The sequence below is a fragment of the Capricornis sumatraensis genome, chromosome 15, assembly GCF_032405125.1.
Source record: "Capricornis sumatraensis isolate serow.1 chromosome 15, serow.2, whole genome shotgun sequence".
NCBI lineage: Eukaryota > Metazoa > Chordata > Mammalia > Artiodactyla > Bovidae > Capricornis > Capricornis sumatraensis.
Window position 1 is genome coordinate 43,581,244 of NC_091083.1, and position 17,506 is coordinate 43,598,749.

Genomic DNA, 17,506 nt, shown 5'->3' on the forward strand with positions numbered 1-17,506 from the left:
CCTTGCACGGCACTTCCATTCATGAAGCATAATTGGCGTCGTAAGAACATCACCTGTCCTGGAGAAGTGACTTATATACTAACTTATTTCAGGATCTGACCACTGCCTGAGCCTCAGTGAGCTCGTCCACCACCCATCATGCCTTCAGATCTTCCTCATGTGCTGGAACTGTGCCAGCCCAACCTGAGCCTCCTAGACTCTTCTACAGATGCACACACACATGCATGCACACACACACATCCCAGTGCACTCAAACATATGGAGACAGATGTGTAATAGCACAGCAGAAGTCTGATGTTTGGTTTAGGGTCCTCCATCAGTCATTATGCTGCAGCAAAGTTGGTTCTACTCTGACAGTAAGATGTCCCTTTACCAAAAGCACCCGCTCAGTTCAGTTCAGTTCAGTTGTTCAGTCGTGTCCGACTCTTTGCGACCCCATGGACTGCAGCATACCAGGCTTCCCTGTCCATCACCAACTCCCGGAGCTTATTCAAAGTCATGTCCATCACGCTGGTGTTGGCATCCAACCATCTCATCCTCTGTCGTCCCGTTCTCCTCCCACCTTCAATCTTTCCCAGCATCAGGCTCTTTTCAAATGAGTCAGTTCTTCACATCAGGTGAGCAAAGTATTATAGTTTCAGCTTCAGCATCAGTCCTTCCAATGAATATTCAGGACTGATGTCCTTTAGGATGGAGTGGTTGGATCTCCTTGCAGTCCAAGGGACTCTCAAGAGTCTTCTCCAACAGTTCAAAAGCATCAATTCTTCAGCATTCAGCTTTCTTAACAGTCCAGTTCTCACATCCATATATATGACTACTGCAAAAACCATAGCTTTGAGTAGATGGACCTTTGTTAGCAAAGTAATGTCTCTGCTTTTTAATATGTGTCTAGGTTGGGCATAGCTTTTCTTCCAAGGAGCAAGCGTCTTTTAACTTCATGGCTGCAGTCAGCATCTGCAGCGACTTTGGAGCCCCCAAAAATAAAGTCTGTCACTGTTTCCATTGTTTCCCCATATGTTTGCCATGAAGTTGTCAGGCAAGTGTATGCTCCTCGGTTCTGTCTTGTCACAACAAAGATTTGGGGTGACGGCCATTAAAGCCCCCTCGGCGTGTCACAACTCTCGGGTCTTGGACAGACCGTGTTATAGCCCTCAGGTCTCGAATGGACCTTGTTATAGCTCTTAGACAAATCAGTGTTACAGCTCAGTGTTACAGCTATTATTTTGTTTAGAAGATAGCGGGAAAATCCATCTTCAAGGCATGAGGGCACGTCAATCCAAAGACGTGAAGACAAGAGCGCAGGAGAGAGAGAGAGCACGAGCCCTTCGGCTCCTCTTTTTATATATTTTTTTCTTCCCCCTGGGCCTGGCCTATGCAAATTGGGCTTAGTCAGGAGTGCTGTTCTACCTGAAGTCCTCACTCCAGTCCTTGGACCTTCCTTTGACCTTCCTCTATTCTATTTTCACGGGCTTTTCCCTTCCTTGTCTTTTAGCCACCTCCATTTTGGACTCCTTTTCCGTATTCTAACTATGTAACAAAGTGATGGGACCGAATGCCATGACTTAGTTTTCTGAATGTTGAGTTTTAAGCCAGCTTTTTCACTCGCCTCTTTCACTTTCATCAAGAGGCTCTAGCGTTTAATTATAGAACTGATGATGATAATGTCTAATAAAAATTCTTTATGGTGTTCATAGTATTATATTTTTAAAAACGTTTCCAAAATATGTGGCCTGATGGTATTAAGTTTTGCAAAGGCATCAAGTAGTCTGATAAGTCATTCACCCTCCGTGTTCATCAGAGAAGGCAATGGCACCCCACTCCAGTACTCTTGCCTGGAGAATCCCAGGGACAGGGGAGCCTGGTGGGCTGCCGTCTATGGAGTCACACAGAGTCGGACATGACTGAAGTGACGCAGCAGCAGCAGCAGCAGCAGCTACATGTTCATTTATGCAGCAGGGATTTCAAGCCAGGCTCTACAGACCTGTTGCATGCACCTCAGATTGGAGAGCGCAGCCAGCACCCTAAGGGAGACCCCCTCCCCCCGGTGACATGTAAGGGATGTAACATACCCTGGGAGCAAACGTGTTCAGCTTTCACTGCCCCCTCCCAAGGCAGGGCTGATTTTTATCAACCTGGGAGTGAAATTTGGGAGCCCCAGAAATTCCTGGCTACTAAGAACTGGGTTCTGGGTTCAGACTGGTTCTCTCTGTTGAAGGGTGAAAGGAGAACACCTATTATAAATCAAGCCTTCCAGAATCTCATTAAGGAACTTAAGAAAACAGGTAGTCTGGGAGAGGCAGTAGTTCTGAAATGAAGTGGGGCCAAATAAGAAGGTCTGTTTGGAGGCCAGTGAGAGGGAAAGGCAAAGGTTTTGCTTGTCAGGCCTCTGCTGCTTTAAAGAAAGAGCCGCCTCACAGGCGCGGGTGCTGGGGTCCCAGCTGTCAGCGCCATCACCCGGCCTCCAGGTGAAGACAAGGAGCCTTGTTTCCCGGGTGAAGAGAGGAGCCTTGTTCGTGACCCCTGGCCCGCGGCACCGCAGACCCCTGCACCCCCCCGCCCCCCGCCCCGGCCTTTGTGTTGCCGCTCCTCCTCCCTCGCTCCCTCCAGACTTTGTGCGCCTTCAAGTGGCCCCCCGGAAGGGACCACCCAGGGGGCTGCACAATGGGGGCCGAGGTAGCCCCCAAAACATAGGTTTCTCGAGACAGGCCGTGAAAAGAAAAGTACTGTTTAACTATGTACGTGTTTGTCCTTTCTACCACCGTTTTGTGTGGCCAACAAAACCCCCTCCCCCGCCCCCTCGCATCTAGACTCCCCCAAGGCTGTACCCCCAGCTGTTCCGGCTGCCGGGCATCAGGCCCAAGACCCTTGCTCCTTGTTCCTGCTCCCAAAGCCCTCCTGCCTCAGTCTGCTTACATGCACGCCTTTGGATGGATGGTCAGGAAATTGGTATCAGAGCAAACAAATGATGCTTGCCTGATGAAACTGTTTTATCAGTCATCCTCAGAGTCAGTGGCTTGGCGCTGCTGCTGGGTGAGATGTGTCTGTAGGACCACTCAACAAAAGCTGGCAGCCGGAATTCAGTTTTCAATAGCCATTCACACCTCTGTAAAAGGATTAGCTCCGGCCGATTGTTAGCCTGTTTAAATCTTAATTTGCATCTTTATGGAGGTAGGGCTTCTCCAGGCCTCTCTGCTGCTCAGTGGTGTGTGTGTGTGTGTGTGTGTGTGTGTGTGTGTGTGTACCTATGGGTGGGTGGGCATCACAGGAGGTTTTCTCTTAATGGTGAAGGTGCTAAATTGCTTCAGGAAGACCTGTAAGCGACACAGATTGAATTAGCTACATTAGTTAGTTACATTAGGTTTGGCCAAAAAGTCCATTTGGGTTTTTCCTTACAGCTTGCAGAAAAACTGACCAAACATTTTGGCCAACCCAATAGTTTGCAGCAATTGTGGGTTCAGAACCTGAGGTGCGTGAATGCATTCTGTTACTTCTGTTTAAATTCAGGAACCTCATGGGTCTTAGGATTTTTCAGTGTTGTTCATTGTAATCAACAAATTTCCTTGGGCATTAAATGCAGAAAAACAGACCTAGGATCTGATGGAATGATGGTTTTAAAATAATCTGTTCTATCCAGACCATGTGTTCTTAGTGAAAAGATCAAAGCCACCTTATGTTTCAAAAGGAAAGTATGACCTACCAAAGCTGTGAGTTAACAAGCGAGGATTCTGCAAGCTCTGGAATCTGATGGAGACAGGCCGTGTTGCCTTCTTCCCACCCTCACGTGTGTGGGTTATTTCTCCATGACATGCTCATATCTCACCGCCACCTCTGTGCGTGACGCCTGCTTGTTGTTGCTCTTTCTGAAATAGTTTCCTCCCTAAAACTTCGTTCTGGATATAACTGACTGCCTTCTGATTCTTCCATTTCCTTAAAGAGACAGTAAACATCATCCATAAAACTTTCAACAAGTAACACTGTGTTGTGTAAATTGTGTAAGCAGACTCGTCCCTGCCTGGAGTCCGGGCCCACACCATGCAAAGACTGTGTCTCTTGGAGAAAATGAAACCCCAAAGTCAGGCTCCCATCACTGCAGCTGAAGCACTGCTCACTGAGTACCCCGAAGATGACAACCAGGGCAGATGGGAAGGTCATGTGCTAGAGTCAAGGAGAAATTTATTTTCTGTTTGCCAAGAAGTAATTCTCAGTTTGTGATACTGAAAGAAAAAGCATCTTTTCTCCCTTTATTTCTTTTTTTTTTTTAAAAACTCTACCTTGACTGCTCACATTAGCCTGGCATGAAGTTGCTTTCTTGTAAATTATGTCCTAAATTCTGTGTGACTGAAAATGAAGCTTTCTCAGAAAGTAATTAGTTTAAATTTAGCCAAAACATAATTTATTGTGTGCTTAAGTTTTATTGGATAAAATAAAATGACGTTAAAGCAGCCATTTGTGTTACTACCAGTTGCTTGTCCTCAAGCAGGTTTGTCTTCTTGCTGGACCTCACAGAAGGCAAACGAATGGTGGGGCCCAGTGCCTTGGTGCCTGGACACCCTCTCCCCAGGAGAGAGACGGGCTGTCAGGCCAGTGCTCTTCTAGCTGAAGGGTTCTGGCAGGAATGCAAATAGAAGACACGGAAGAAATTGGGCTCTTGAATTTGAAAATGGTATTTTCATCACACAACGTCTTTAATCTTTTAACTCTGTACATTGCGTGAATTATTTAAGTTGTTTGCAGGCAAGAGTTGATGGATATTTTGCAATCTAAAGTCTGTCCCATGGGGAGATAAATGTTAGAAATCTTCAACTCAGAGCCACTCATCTTTCGGCACATAATGTTAGGAGTTAATCTAGGGTGGGCCATGGCTCCGTTGCAACAGTGCTGGTGGCTGTCTCACTGACCATCTTGTAGATCATTCCTTGCTGAGCCCTGGAAGCCCTGGGCCGGTGTGACACCGCCGTGTAAAAACAGACTATAACAGCACACACGTCATGAATTGTCTCATGTGGGTTTAAATCTTGTCCTGTCCAGCACACAGTGTCCTTAAGAGTGCCGTTAGCATCCTGTGAAATCCCAAGTACCCTTGCTGTTCTCAACAGGCCTCTTAGTCGTGTGGGGAAGACTTGTCAGATGGGGCATAGCTGGAGGACAGCACAGGGTGGGATGTTGTCTGCTTCATGCTGGAAGAACTCAGGGATAAGAAAAATCCCTGTGAAGGAGGCAGTCGGAGACACTGCCAGACAAGCGTGGGGGCAGCTGGTCTGAGCAGGCCTGACATCTGGACTCAGCAGACTGCTAAAGAGGAAAGGCATTTGGCATATGATTGCTCACTGGAGCTGCCGTGGTGGTACTTGGGATGGAGATGGGGGGAGGATGCTGGAGTCGGGGAGCATTGTCTATAGGGAGTTTATAACAGTAACCAGACCCCACTGATCGGCTTTCTCTTCTCATCATTCCTAAAAGTGGCAGAGGTAAAATACTCGTCCCTGGGGGGCACTGCCGCATTCCACCTTGGCACAGCAGCATGAGCCAATGTCTGCCTAGCTCCCCTGCTGTACTTGGGTTTGCAAGGATACAGAAGCCACATCCGTTGCTCAGGGCTCACCCCTCGTCCCCCTGGTTGGAAAGTGAGTCTAGAGGCCATCTAAGCTAGAGATTTCTGAGCCCACGGCATGGCTTTGTTTATCAAGCGCAGTTTTTAACATTCTTCTGAATAGTTGCCTCATGTTAAAATCTGAGAGATGTCCTATAAAAATAAAACCAGCAATGGTGAATTTCCAGCTTCTCTTAAAAACTGGAAAGATCTAGCCTCACTGAGACACTCTGCCATGGGAGCCTGGGGTGACCAGCCCTTTAAGGATGACACCTGCCCCAGCCTTTAGGATCCTCACCCCACCAGCGGTGGGCGTGTGGGTCCTCCTTGTCTGCCGCCCACCACTGCGCTCACATCTGCGAGCTTGTCCCCTGCCACCCAGAGCAGAGGGTTGGTCCCCTGGCCCCGCTCTCCCTCACCAACCCCGTCCACAGCTACAGCTGCCAGGAAACCAGCCATGACTCAAAAACCCACGACATTTTTCACTGTTTCTTTGCCAGAGTTTTATACTGAATCTTATTTCCTATTACTATCCAGTCACCATCCTGGCCAGCTTATCTCCTTGCTGAGACCCACCCCCTCTTACCCTGGCTTTCCCTCGCCTTTGCCTTGCTGCCGCCTGCCTTCCGCTATGGTCTCCCTCTGTCTGCATCCTCCCCAGCACAGGGCCCTGCCCCACCTTCCTAACCATCTTCCCCTCTACGTATCATTATTGCTCTGAAATTGCTTATCTTCGTCGTCTTAATGGCAGGTCTTACTCTGTGAATTGGTTAATGACAAGATACAGCCTTCTAGGGAGAATCGGGACCCAGAGTTTGCCTTCGAAAAAGCTGGTAGACACAGGTACTGCACATCCCACGGGCAAGGAGGTTTGGGGCAGCTGAGGTCAGGCAATGAGGACCACATGGGCCACAGGCTCAGGGTTTAGACAAGAGCTGGGACTTGGCCTGGAGCTGCAGGTGCCAGCGGAGGGGCCTAGAGTCCAGAACAAGGCTTGAATCTGGGGACCAGTTTCTGTTTCCTGCCTAAGGTGAAGGCCTGCTCGGGGTGGGGGTGGGAGGGAGGCCTCCAGTGTACAGATGGAGCAGGTCTTTTTCACCCTTGTATCATCAGGCACATGGCCATCAAATAGATTGAGTAACTTAGCCCAACCATTAGATCTCTCCAACCATTATACTGATTACAAATTAGTAATACTTTGCTATGAACATTGCTTTTTAAGTTGCTTCATTTTCCTGTTGGGGAATGTGTTGTATATTGCCAGCTACATATATGATCAGTTTCTTTAAAGGAAAAGTATTTTGTCTTTGATGTCTTCTCTCATGACTCTTTAGAATCATGCAAACAGTCTTTTTTTTTTTTTTTTTTTTTTTAAGGAATTTACTAACCAAGCTCTTTGGAGACTGTTGTGACCCTGACAGACCTAACCTAGAACAGTTAACACTCCACCAGTGTCCCTGTGGACTGCAAATAGATGACAAGGGCTAAATCCCTCTTTCCACTCCTTCCTGTTCTTTCTAAAAATAAAGAAAATTTCATTGCAATGGGATCTGAATGGAGAAATAATAGTCATTTTTTCTGCATTCAGAAATAGAGGACGTAACCTCTACTTCAGCCAGCAGTTTTCAATTTCTTAGCAGTGACAATTTAAGTAAATTTCATATGAGTGGAGGAGATCTAACTTTGTTATGATTGACAATGTGAAATTAGCCTTTTCAGCTGTTCAGATTATCTGGTGTTCCTATCAGTTAGGTGGGATGTGCAGTGAGATTGCACAGCTGTGGATGTGAACCTCACTGAAGTCTGAAAAGGGTTAAAAGCCACTTCCTCTGATGGATTTAAAACAGCCACCTTTGCAGACAAGTTTTTCAAACCACCCCGTTTTGCATCTTTGTCAAGAGACAGTCTAGTTGCTGTGTCTTTATGTTTAGATTATATTACAGATATATTTCAATAAACCATGAAGAGCCACCGTAGATTCTAGAAGCTGACCATCTGGGCTCAAATAAACATCTCTTGAGGCACCTGTTTTATTTTATAGGCTCTGTAACCACAGTGACATCCTACGAGAAGGCCCTGATGCCTGCGGAGCCGGTGTCCTTCACCAGCTCCCGCGACTCTGCCCTGGGGGTGGCAGTGACAAAGAGCAAGTCAGGTATGACAGTCATCAAATTGCTGCTGTGGTGGGTAGGCCCTTCTCGTTCCCAGATAAGGGTGGAAAAACACTGCCGTACACAGTCAGCTCTGTGCTGGACACCCAGAGCATCGATATAACTGTGGCCTCACCATCTACTTCTTTGTGAACGTATTTGTTTCTCATTGTTAATTGGATACATCTGCTCAATCCCTGCTCATATATCTTGCTCAGTCCCTGCACGTGTATCTGCTGAACCCCTGCCCATAGCAACATTTTAAGGCATACTGGTGGTGAGGGAACATGGGTAAGCTCAGTCTCACATGTTCACATAACTTGGTGAACACCCAGATGGTAGTCTAGCAGAACCTTGCGCTGGACAGGTATCTTTGCCATATCCAAACCCCAGATGGGTCCCTGCGTTTCCAAGGTCATGCTGGTGATGCAGGCCTCTGATGAATATAGTTCCTGTACCAACAGCATCAACACATCCTGGAAGCTTGTTAGAAATGCACGTTCTTGGGTCCCACCCCAGATCCACTGAACCAGGGGTCTGGAGGTGGGGCCCTGCCATCTGGGCTTGAATGCATGCTTACCTCTGCTCCCTCAAGTGTGAGAGCGCTGCTCCAGCCATGTGCCTTCAGTGGCTCAAAAGCAGGCGTGAGTGAGCAGGGTTAATCGTTTGCAGGGTGGTTGGCACACGTGAGTCATGGTTCTTTCTGAATCAGTCAGAAATCTATCCCTCCACACACGTTCTCAGCACTCTGGGTGTCTTGTCAGGGCCTCAGAAGCTTTATGCCATCTGGGCTTCTGAATTAAATTCACAGCATTGCAGATAGATAATATGTGTAGTGGTTTCTCCAGTGCTGCCCCTGGTAGGTGCCTAATTCATGGGTGCATGAGTGTTACCAGTGTCCTTACCCTGGTTTTTATTTGGAGGACTGACTGAAGTGAACTCCCCTCACTGAAGTCTGTCCCCACCGTTTTCTAGCCAAGAACAAGTGGTTGCTCAGGTGTGGTCAGCCCACCTGAAAGGGCCTTGTCTGGCCGGGAGAGTGAGATGGCTTTCAGGTCTGGTTGTTTTACATCTGGTGTCAGCTGTCCTTTCTGTGTGTCATGCAGACTCTTTTGTATTAAGGATATAAACAGGCAGGATAACGTGGTTTTCAGAGTGGAATTCGGCATAAATCCATAAATCCGAATCGGGTCCCTTCAGGGCGTGAGGAGCCGTCAGGGTAATGGTCTCTAAAAGGACCTTGTCCCAAGAAAACATGGCTGATCACAGGATTCCATCCCACAGATCACAGAGTGAGGGTCACCAGTGCTGAACGTGTTTACATCTGCTTCTGAATCTTGCTGTGATCTCCACACTACAGAGAATGTGGGACTTGCCTGTCCTGGTCAGTAGCTTTCCAGCTTACAGCAGTGAAGGGTGATGCATGGAAATCCTCTTTCATGTTTTTTATCATGCGAAGTGAAGATAAAGACAGTCTTAAAATGCCCTTTACAAGGGTAGGAGAAGCTGGCTAGGGAGGAGTCTCTCTGGCCATTTGGTGATTGTATGCAGTAAGGCTCTTCAGCTGGACCCCCCACTTCTTTCTCACCGTCTTCTGTGTCTGTTGATATACTGTTTGGCATAAACCACAGTGGTGGTATGTTGCATGAAGGCATATACGCATTTATAATTCTCTCTGTGGACTGAGTTGTTAGACTAGGTGATTCATCATGTGACTCTCTTAACCTGGGCTGCCAGACTGTGGCATGGTGATAAGATATGCCATCTCCATCGACTCAGCCTGCGTTTGTTACAGTTTCTCAACATGCATAAATAGAGCGTCCGTTCCCATTATGAGAGGTTGTGTTTTCCATGACTATTGATCTACAGTTATGTATAAATCAGCCTTCCAAGAAGAAATGATCTTTCTTTATGACCAACACAAATTTTAAAATTAATATCTGGAGCCTTCGGAACTGTGTCTCTGCCACAGTCATTTTTTAAAGCCAGATAAAGAAGTCAGGAATGGTTCCTGAAGTCACTGTTGTGGTCTGTTATAATCAGAATTACCCCGTGTCATGACTGAGGATGCTGTTCCTTGCACACTGATTGCCACTGCCTCCCTCTCTGCCTCTGCCTCAGAAAAAGCCCCAGGTGTCTACCTGACCTTTGAGAGACAGGCAGTCAGGTCTTAGCTGCCAGTCCTTCCTAACAGGTCTTAATCCCGGCATCACGCTCCCCTGCCCTCCGCATGTTCACCACCTCCTGTGCCCTCAGTGCCCAGGAGGTATTCCTAGTGCTGTGCTTAGTCACTCAGTCGTGTCCAGCTCTTTGCGACCGCATGGACTGTAGCCCACCAGGCTCCTCTGTCCATGGAATTCTCCAGGCAGGAATACTGGAGTGGGTTGCCATGCTCTCCTCCAGGGGATCTTCGCAACCCAGGGATTGAACCCAGGTCTTCTGCATTACAGGCAAGGTATTGCTAGGCATTTCCCTATATGGGGTACTCCTATCTGCCAGGGAGAGCCCTTAGACCGAAGCTGTCAGCTGGTCCTTCCAGAAACACAGATTTGACGAGAATCATCTACTTCTGTTTCTCAATTGCTAGTGACATTGATGTCAACTGGGCAGAATGGGAAGACTCTAACATCATATGGGCTCCTGAAAGCCTGTAAATAGAGCCGTGTTTTGTGTGGCCATGGCCCTGCTTGTGCCCCTGACCAAACCTCGGCAAGCAACATCCGTCTCTTTGCTTCCGTTCCATCCAGAAAATGGGACACCTGGTCCACAGCATAGATTGGAAAGATAGATTTCTGAATTCTCTATCACAAAAAGAAGCCTCTTCAAAGAAAAAAGGACAAAACCATTCCTATCATCATTATTATTGTTATTACTGATTTTTGTTATACCTGGGATTAAATGTTCTAAGACCTTCATGTGAAAGGCTTACTGTTACTAGCAAGTTGTTATTTTAGACAATTATGAGTTTTCAAAATATGATGCATGTCATTTGAGGCAGTTGATTTAAAAAAATTGTTCTTTATTTCCTCCTGGAAAATATATTTTAACATAAAAGTGATTATTTAATCACTTCGTCTTCTACAGAAACTGTAATGAAACTACCCATGATTTTATGTCTTTTCCAGGTGCAATTAATTGTCTCTGTCCGTTGCTCCTTTCAGATACATTCGCCCCATTGTGCTTTCAAACTAATGCTGAAAAATTGTCAGGTTTATAGGATTTGGAGTATAGTATGTAGAATCTATTTTATTCTGCTTATGTTCAGAATAAAATTTAAGATATTTATTATTTTGTCTGCATTTAAAACTTTGGTCAGATTACCCATCTGTTGTAAATCAGTTATAGTTAGGAAATGCTGGTACCTTTGCTTAAATTGCAGTTTCCTCATTGGAAACCATTATAAGTATATGAAATTAATTATAGACTTTAAAATCTATTTTTAATTAGAGGAGTATATAATTGAGCTGACATCATGCTTTGGTTTTTTTTTTTTTTCTATGTGATGTTGATACTAGAAACTTTGCAAAGTGAAGTGGACAAAAGAGGAAAAAACTCCTTTAAGTCCTCTGAACTGCTCTGTAGATGTTCTAATTCTGTCTGTTTGTGTAGAACCAGGGGCAGGACTCCATGCAGGGTCCACCATGGCCCAAACCTCCTGGTTGCCAGGTGTTGGCTTAGCCACTCAGAAGTCACAGATTCTGATGCTGTTTCTCCTCCAGAAGTTCATTTGCTTCTTGAGCCTGTGGGTTTTCTCCTTTTATGAAGCAAGTGTAATAATTACAGAAAACCTCAGCTAGTGCTTTCATGCCAGGACGCAAAGGATGGTTACAGTTGGAAGAGGTGTTAGTAACCAGGGTCTTGCCCTTGGCTTTGCTTCTGCAGAAACCATGTGTCTCAGTCACCAGAGGCTGGTGTCTGATAAGTCAGTGCATCCCAACTAACTCATCCTCATTAAACTTGTTTTCAAGTTGAATTCAACCTAACTAAATATGCTTTCTAGATAGAAACAATTGATTTTACTCATTATGAGAAATATACCTGCTGACTAGACTAGAATTTGACAATGGCCCGTGTGTGCATTTTCCTAGGAGGGAAATCACTGTAAACCCAGATGCAAATGCAAAGGGTAACTCATTGACATAGAACAGAACAGAGGACTTGGAAGCTTTATGACGTTGGTGGGGCCTAGATGTCACCAGGAGAGACAAGTTGCTCAAGGGGCTTCCTACCAGACCAGCCAGGAACCTTGGAATCATCTGGGGAAGTTTTTAAATAAGTTCAAGGATTCCAGTGATGCATCCCACTTTATTCAAGTCTTGGGGAAAAGCAAGGGTTAGGTCAGGCCAAATCTTATAATAATTAAGATTTCTTTTTAAAGGTTCTGAATTACACCTAGACTTTTTCCCCATTTTATTATGAAAATTTCCAAACGTCCAGAAAAGTGAGAAAAACTGTAATGCCAACATACCTACAATCCAGCTTCTACCATTGACATTTTATTACACTCCCAAATCTATTTTCCATCCATCCATCCATCAATTCCAATCTGTTATTTTTATGCATTTCCAAGTAAGTTACACATATTAGTACGCAGATTTTTAGTATATACTTTGACATGTTTTGGAGAAGGAAATGGCAACCCACTCCGGTACTCTTACCTGGAAAATCCCATGGATGGAGAAGCCTGATAGGCTACAGTCCATGGGGTAGCAAAGGGCTGGACATGACTGAGCAACTTGACTTTCACTTTGACATGTTTAAACATCTACAGAAGTAGGCGTGAATATAATGAAGCCCCACGTACCCTCTCTCAGACCCACAGTGGTCAACATTTTGCTAGTCTTGTTTTATCTCTCCCTCACCCACACTTTTTCTTCATTAGTTTAAAACAGACAACATTTTTTCCTCTCACAAATACATCTCTAACATACAAGTATTTAATACTTGACCACTTAAGAAAATTCTTTGTTACCTAGTCCTTGTCAGTTTGCTTTGGTTTTCTGAAAAGCAGTCTGTCTACATTTGCAGTCTTTGAATCAGGATCCAAATGTAAACTATAAACTGCTGGTTGGATCGGGATCCAGAATTATATTCCAGGCAGCTTATTCTGGCAGAACGCCATCACAGGCAGCGCTGGTCCTTCTTACTTCACCTCCTCAGGCGGCACGTGACTGCTCGTCCCTTCGTATGTGCTCCCAGGACTGGGCTGAGGACTTGAGCACTGGCATACGGGTGCCTCTGATTCAAAGCTTCCATTATGCAGTTTCCTCAACATTATGATCATTTCCTAGGTGCATTCATTAATTTGGACTTCGAAAACAGTGACTTTTCTAATGCAGCCCTTTCTTTGCATCTATTAATTGAAAACACTTTTCCCATCAACTACTTGGTAACTCTGATTTTTTTTTTAATTTGTGTTTTTTGTTGTTGACCACAGAGGCAGGATAAATGCTTGACTCCATCCCTTTCTTTAATCAGTTTCCAGAATAACAAATTATTTCTCTAGTAGTGTCCAAAGGTTGGTTTGTTGATACTTTGGTGGTAAAAACACACATAAACATAACATTTACCACCTTAACCATTTTAAGTGTACAGTTCAGTAGCATTAAGTACATTCACATTTTTGTGCATCAGATCTCTAGAGCTTTGTCATCTTACAGAACTGGAGCTCTGTCCCCATTAAACAAGTCCCCAGTCCTCCTTCCCCTAGCCCCTGGCAGCCACCACTCTACTCTGCCTCTGAATTTGACTGTTCTCGGCATCTTATGTAAGTGGAATCATACTGCTTTTTTGTGACTGGCTTATATAATGGAGTAGAATGTCATGTTGTAGTACATCTATGTTGTAGTCTGTGACAAAGATTTCCTTCCTTTTCCAGGGTGAATCCAAAGGTTTTTTATTATTTATCTTTTAAATGAACTCATGTATTTTTATACATGCACCACGTTCCAGTCCATATTAATCATTGTTCTTTTGGCTCTCACACTATCTCGTCTTTGGCCAGTGGGTGCCTCTTCAGCACAACCCCTGAGACCTGTTCACACAACTCAGGGTCCGAGAGCTTCTTCACTTCCTGGGACAAGGTGCTCCAGGCTCATCTGATGTGTTTCCTGCCTCCGGCCTGAAATATAGCACATTTTTTTCTTCTGTTTAGTATCTAAATACTATATTATAGGCAGCAATATAGGCTTACGTTGGACTTTTTCCTAATAGTAACTTATTAAAAAAAATATTGAATGCACTGCAAGAGTATAATAAGAATAAACTAATTGAGGTGGAGCTACGAACTGTTGTTTTGCTTTACATTTAAGAGGAGCCTGACCACCTCTGCACTAGTTAGAAACAGTGGCCACACGTCAGAATTGCTCTGAGAGTCTTAAAGAAAGTCTCAATTTGCTGGGTTCCCCCCCACCAGACTAGTTTTCCTGAACTCTGAAGCAGTGGTGTGAAGTACCTAGATGATGCAAAACCCCCCGGGTGGTCCCAGGGTGCAGACAGAGTTGAGAATGCTGATCTATCAATGATATCATAACTAAAATAAAATGAAAGTTAACCCCCAAAAAGAAACCTGAACTCTGGAAATTCCCTTATCCCAGATTATATCAGGTTCCAGACTTCTGTGTAAACTGTCTTCTGCTATCATGATTGTGGGGACCTTTAACAATATAGGAGACTCATAAGTCACCCAGCATTGCACATGTCTAATGGGACTCCTAATTGTGTTTCATAGGTTTGAACAAGCACCAGCCTCAGGCTTATTAAGGACACGATCGGGTCAACATATTGCCACCCTGAAAGGACATAATACTTCTGTCCAAGAAGAGGAAGTAGCGAAGCTGTCTGAAGTTTTTCTGGTCAGTAAACTGGACCAGAGGACAAAGGTTAATACTTTTTATTCTTTAAAATAAGTTTCAAATTGTACAAGTTAGTCATTTGAGAAAATAGTTAACATCCTTAACGATGATTAACATATTTGAAAAATGTAAATGTAAAGTGAGCTTTTGTGGTTGATCGGATGAACTTTGATCTCAAACCTTTTGCATAGTGTTTTGTGTAGGCATTTCAGGTCCTTTCTTACATAAGGTTAGTTAACTCAGGGCCTAGAGGTAACCTAATTAAACATACCTACGCCAACATTTATCGAGGGAGCTTAGAAGCCTCTTGGAGAATTCTGGTTTTCTTTCTCTGCATCATCCTTTAAACATACTGTGTGGTCATTTTTGTCAACTCAGCAAATATGTATTTGTCCGCTTCTGTGGATTAGGTGGCAGCCCAGATCTATGGGGGAGAGAGAGAAATCCCATGTGGCCCCTCCTCTGGGGGATGGCAGAGTGGGTGTCTGCAGTAGGAACATGGCAGAGGGCTTAGACCCTCCAGAAGGGGAGCCAGGCATCTGGAGAAGCAGGGAGGGCAGACCTGATGACTGAGGGAGCCGAGGGGCATGCGAAGGTAACCCTGAAAAGCCAGGCAGGATTTCAGCAGGCTCTGAGGGGGTGGATGACGGACTTAGGGGTCAAAGAACAGGTTCAGAAACTGCACACTTTCTCAGGAAACGGAGCCTTTGTCGCGGCTGAGGAGCAGACTACACCTGGGGACAGGGACCAGAAGTTGTACAGGGTCTGGCCCAGCTCAAGAGAGGTGTTCATGGGTTCAGCAGAGTTTGGGAAGCCGCAGAGCCCCTTGAGCCAGGCTGCAAGAGGGCCTCAGGGAATTTAGTCCCTGACTAAATCATGTCATAACTAATCATTTTAGTTATGGTATGTCCTCCTGACTGGGAGGGGGACAGCCAAGGATGCACCCAGCCATGGTTCAGCGGGACAGTCGGGAGTGGACTGAGCACTTGCGCAGGTAGAGCGGGTCATGCTGGGCCAGAGTCATGGAGCTAGTTCCCAGGGAGGTGCAGTGGGTGGGGCTGGAGGGCGGAAACTCAGGTCCAGAGCGGCCCATCTGGCTAGTGGATCTTATCCCTAACCAGAGATCCAGTTCAGGCCCAAGGCAGTGAGAGCATGGAGTCCCAAACATTGGGCCACCAGGGAATTCCCTCCAAGTATGTGTTTTCACCCTTACACATGCTTAACTCTATATAACATAGCGTTTTCTGGCTTTAATACTTCTTTATTTGATTATGCACAAAGTTCAGGATTCCATAGGAGCCCTCTCTGGAAGTGGTCCTTGCCCCTCTGTCCCAAAGCCACAGCCTGTTTTGCAGCCCTGTCCAGAGCTTCTGTATTGCCCTCCAGCCTTTCAGAGCACCTTCAGCCCTGCCCAACACCCCCTCCCTCAGCCCTCTAATTAGAAGAGTAGAAGGACTTTAAGCATTTCACACATACACACATGGAGCAGCGCAGTGAAGCCACCGACCCTCGTCTGCATGTGTGTTACCCCTGCACTCGGCAGTTCCCCACCCCTTCACCCGCCCCTCTCTCCTCTGCTCCTGCCCCTGCTCCTACCCTTGCTCTTCTCTCCCTGCTCGTCTCCTTTCTCCCCATTCTCCTTCTGGAGTGGATTATTGCAGGTAGAGATACAGCCCCTGGGCGCCCCTCACAGATCCTGCCCTTTTCAAAGGTAACCTTGTGCACATCCTTCCTGAACACATTTTCATTTTACTGCGCTGCATGTGACTCAGTAACTAACCCTCAGTTTTGTCTTGTTTGTGGTATGGCATTGTCCGTGTAAATGTTCTTGAAGAAAGAACTGTGTTCTTTAGGAAGAACAGAACCATTGCTTTTTAGATTCTTTTTCGTATCTATTGATAAATGTAGATCCTAATAAGGATTTTGTTTTCAGGTTTTATTATCCATTGTATTTACTTCTGTTTTGTAACGACATTGTTCTCCATTCATACTCACTGCAGATACACCATATCTCAGTCACATCAAGGGCAAAATAAGCATTGGTCTACAGTATTGCCATTTACCATCTCCTTGTCTTTTTTTTTTAAGGTGGTGTTTATATTAGAAAACATATTCCAAGTTCCAGACAACCAGTTCACCCATAATTTTTCAAATAATAACTCCATAATTAATAGGAAGAGGGGTGCCCAATTGATAGCTCATTAGTCAAATAACCTTCTACCTGCCCTAGTAGGTATTTTGTTCCTTTTTAAATCACCATCTAGTGACAACCATAAAAATTACCAATAAATAAATGACAAAACCCATCCTTATAAATAGAAGCAAGCAGGCAGTTTCTAAATAGGTTGTGACTGAAAAAAAGCACAGCTCTAAAGACTCACACAGCCCTAAAGACTCGCCCACCCAAGTGACATGGGCAGGACAAGCCTGGCAGATGTGAGGACAGAATGCTTTTCTGGGCTCTAGGACCATTAGAGTTACAAATCAGCACAGTCAAGTGTCTTTGACTTGTTGTCCTTTATTGACCGTATATATATTTAGTAAATAATCCGGTTAAATATTTCTCTGTAGATAAAAAATTTTAAAGTAAGAGGTTTTCAAAATTTAAGAAAGCTCTAGTAGAAATCACTTGATTAGAGTCTAATGAAGCTGAGAAATATTTACTTTGATCTCTTGGGTAAATGGCTAATTAAACAGCCACATGTAAATGATGTTTACCTGTGGGTCCCTCGCCGTCAGCTGGAGTCAATCCCGTCTCCTGAGTAAATACATCATTAAAGCTGCCAAAACTCGGATTATGTCCCTCTGAGACCAGATAAGATCCACAGCACCCGCATAACCTATTAGGCAATTACATAATTGAGCTGCATGCTTTTAAATCAGGAAAATCTGTAATTACTCTATGTGGAAAA

The 17,506-nt window shown here is 45.1% G+C and overlaps 1 protein-coding gene across 1 annotated transcript in view; it reads left to right on the top strand.

The window, feature by feature from the left end:
• The window catches only part of KIZ (kizuna centrosomal protein), an 87,882-nt gene that overhangs the window by 38,923 nt on the left and 31,453 nt on the right, over positions 1–17,506 (top strand). The window contains exons 7-8 of the mRNA XM_068987594.1: positions 7,632–7,745; positions 14,471–14,621. Of these exons, the coding sequence (XP_068843695.1) occupies positions 7,632–7,745; positions 14,471–14,621 (265 nt within the window). The remainder of the gene's footprint in view (positions 1–7,631; positions 7,746–14,470; positions 14,622–17,506) is intronic.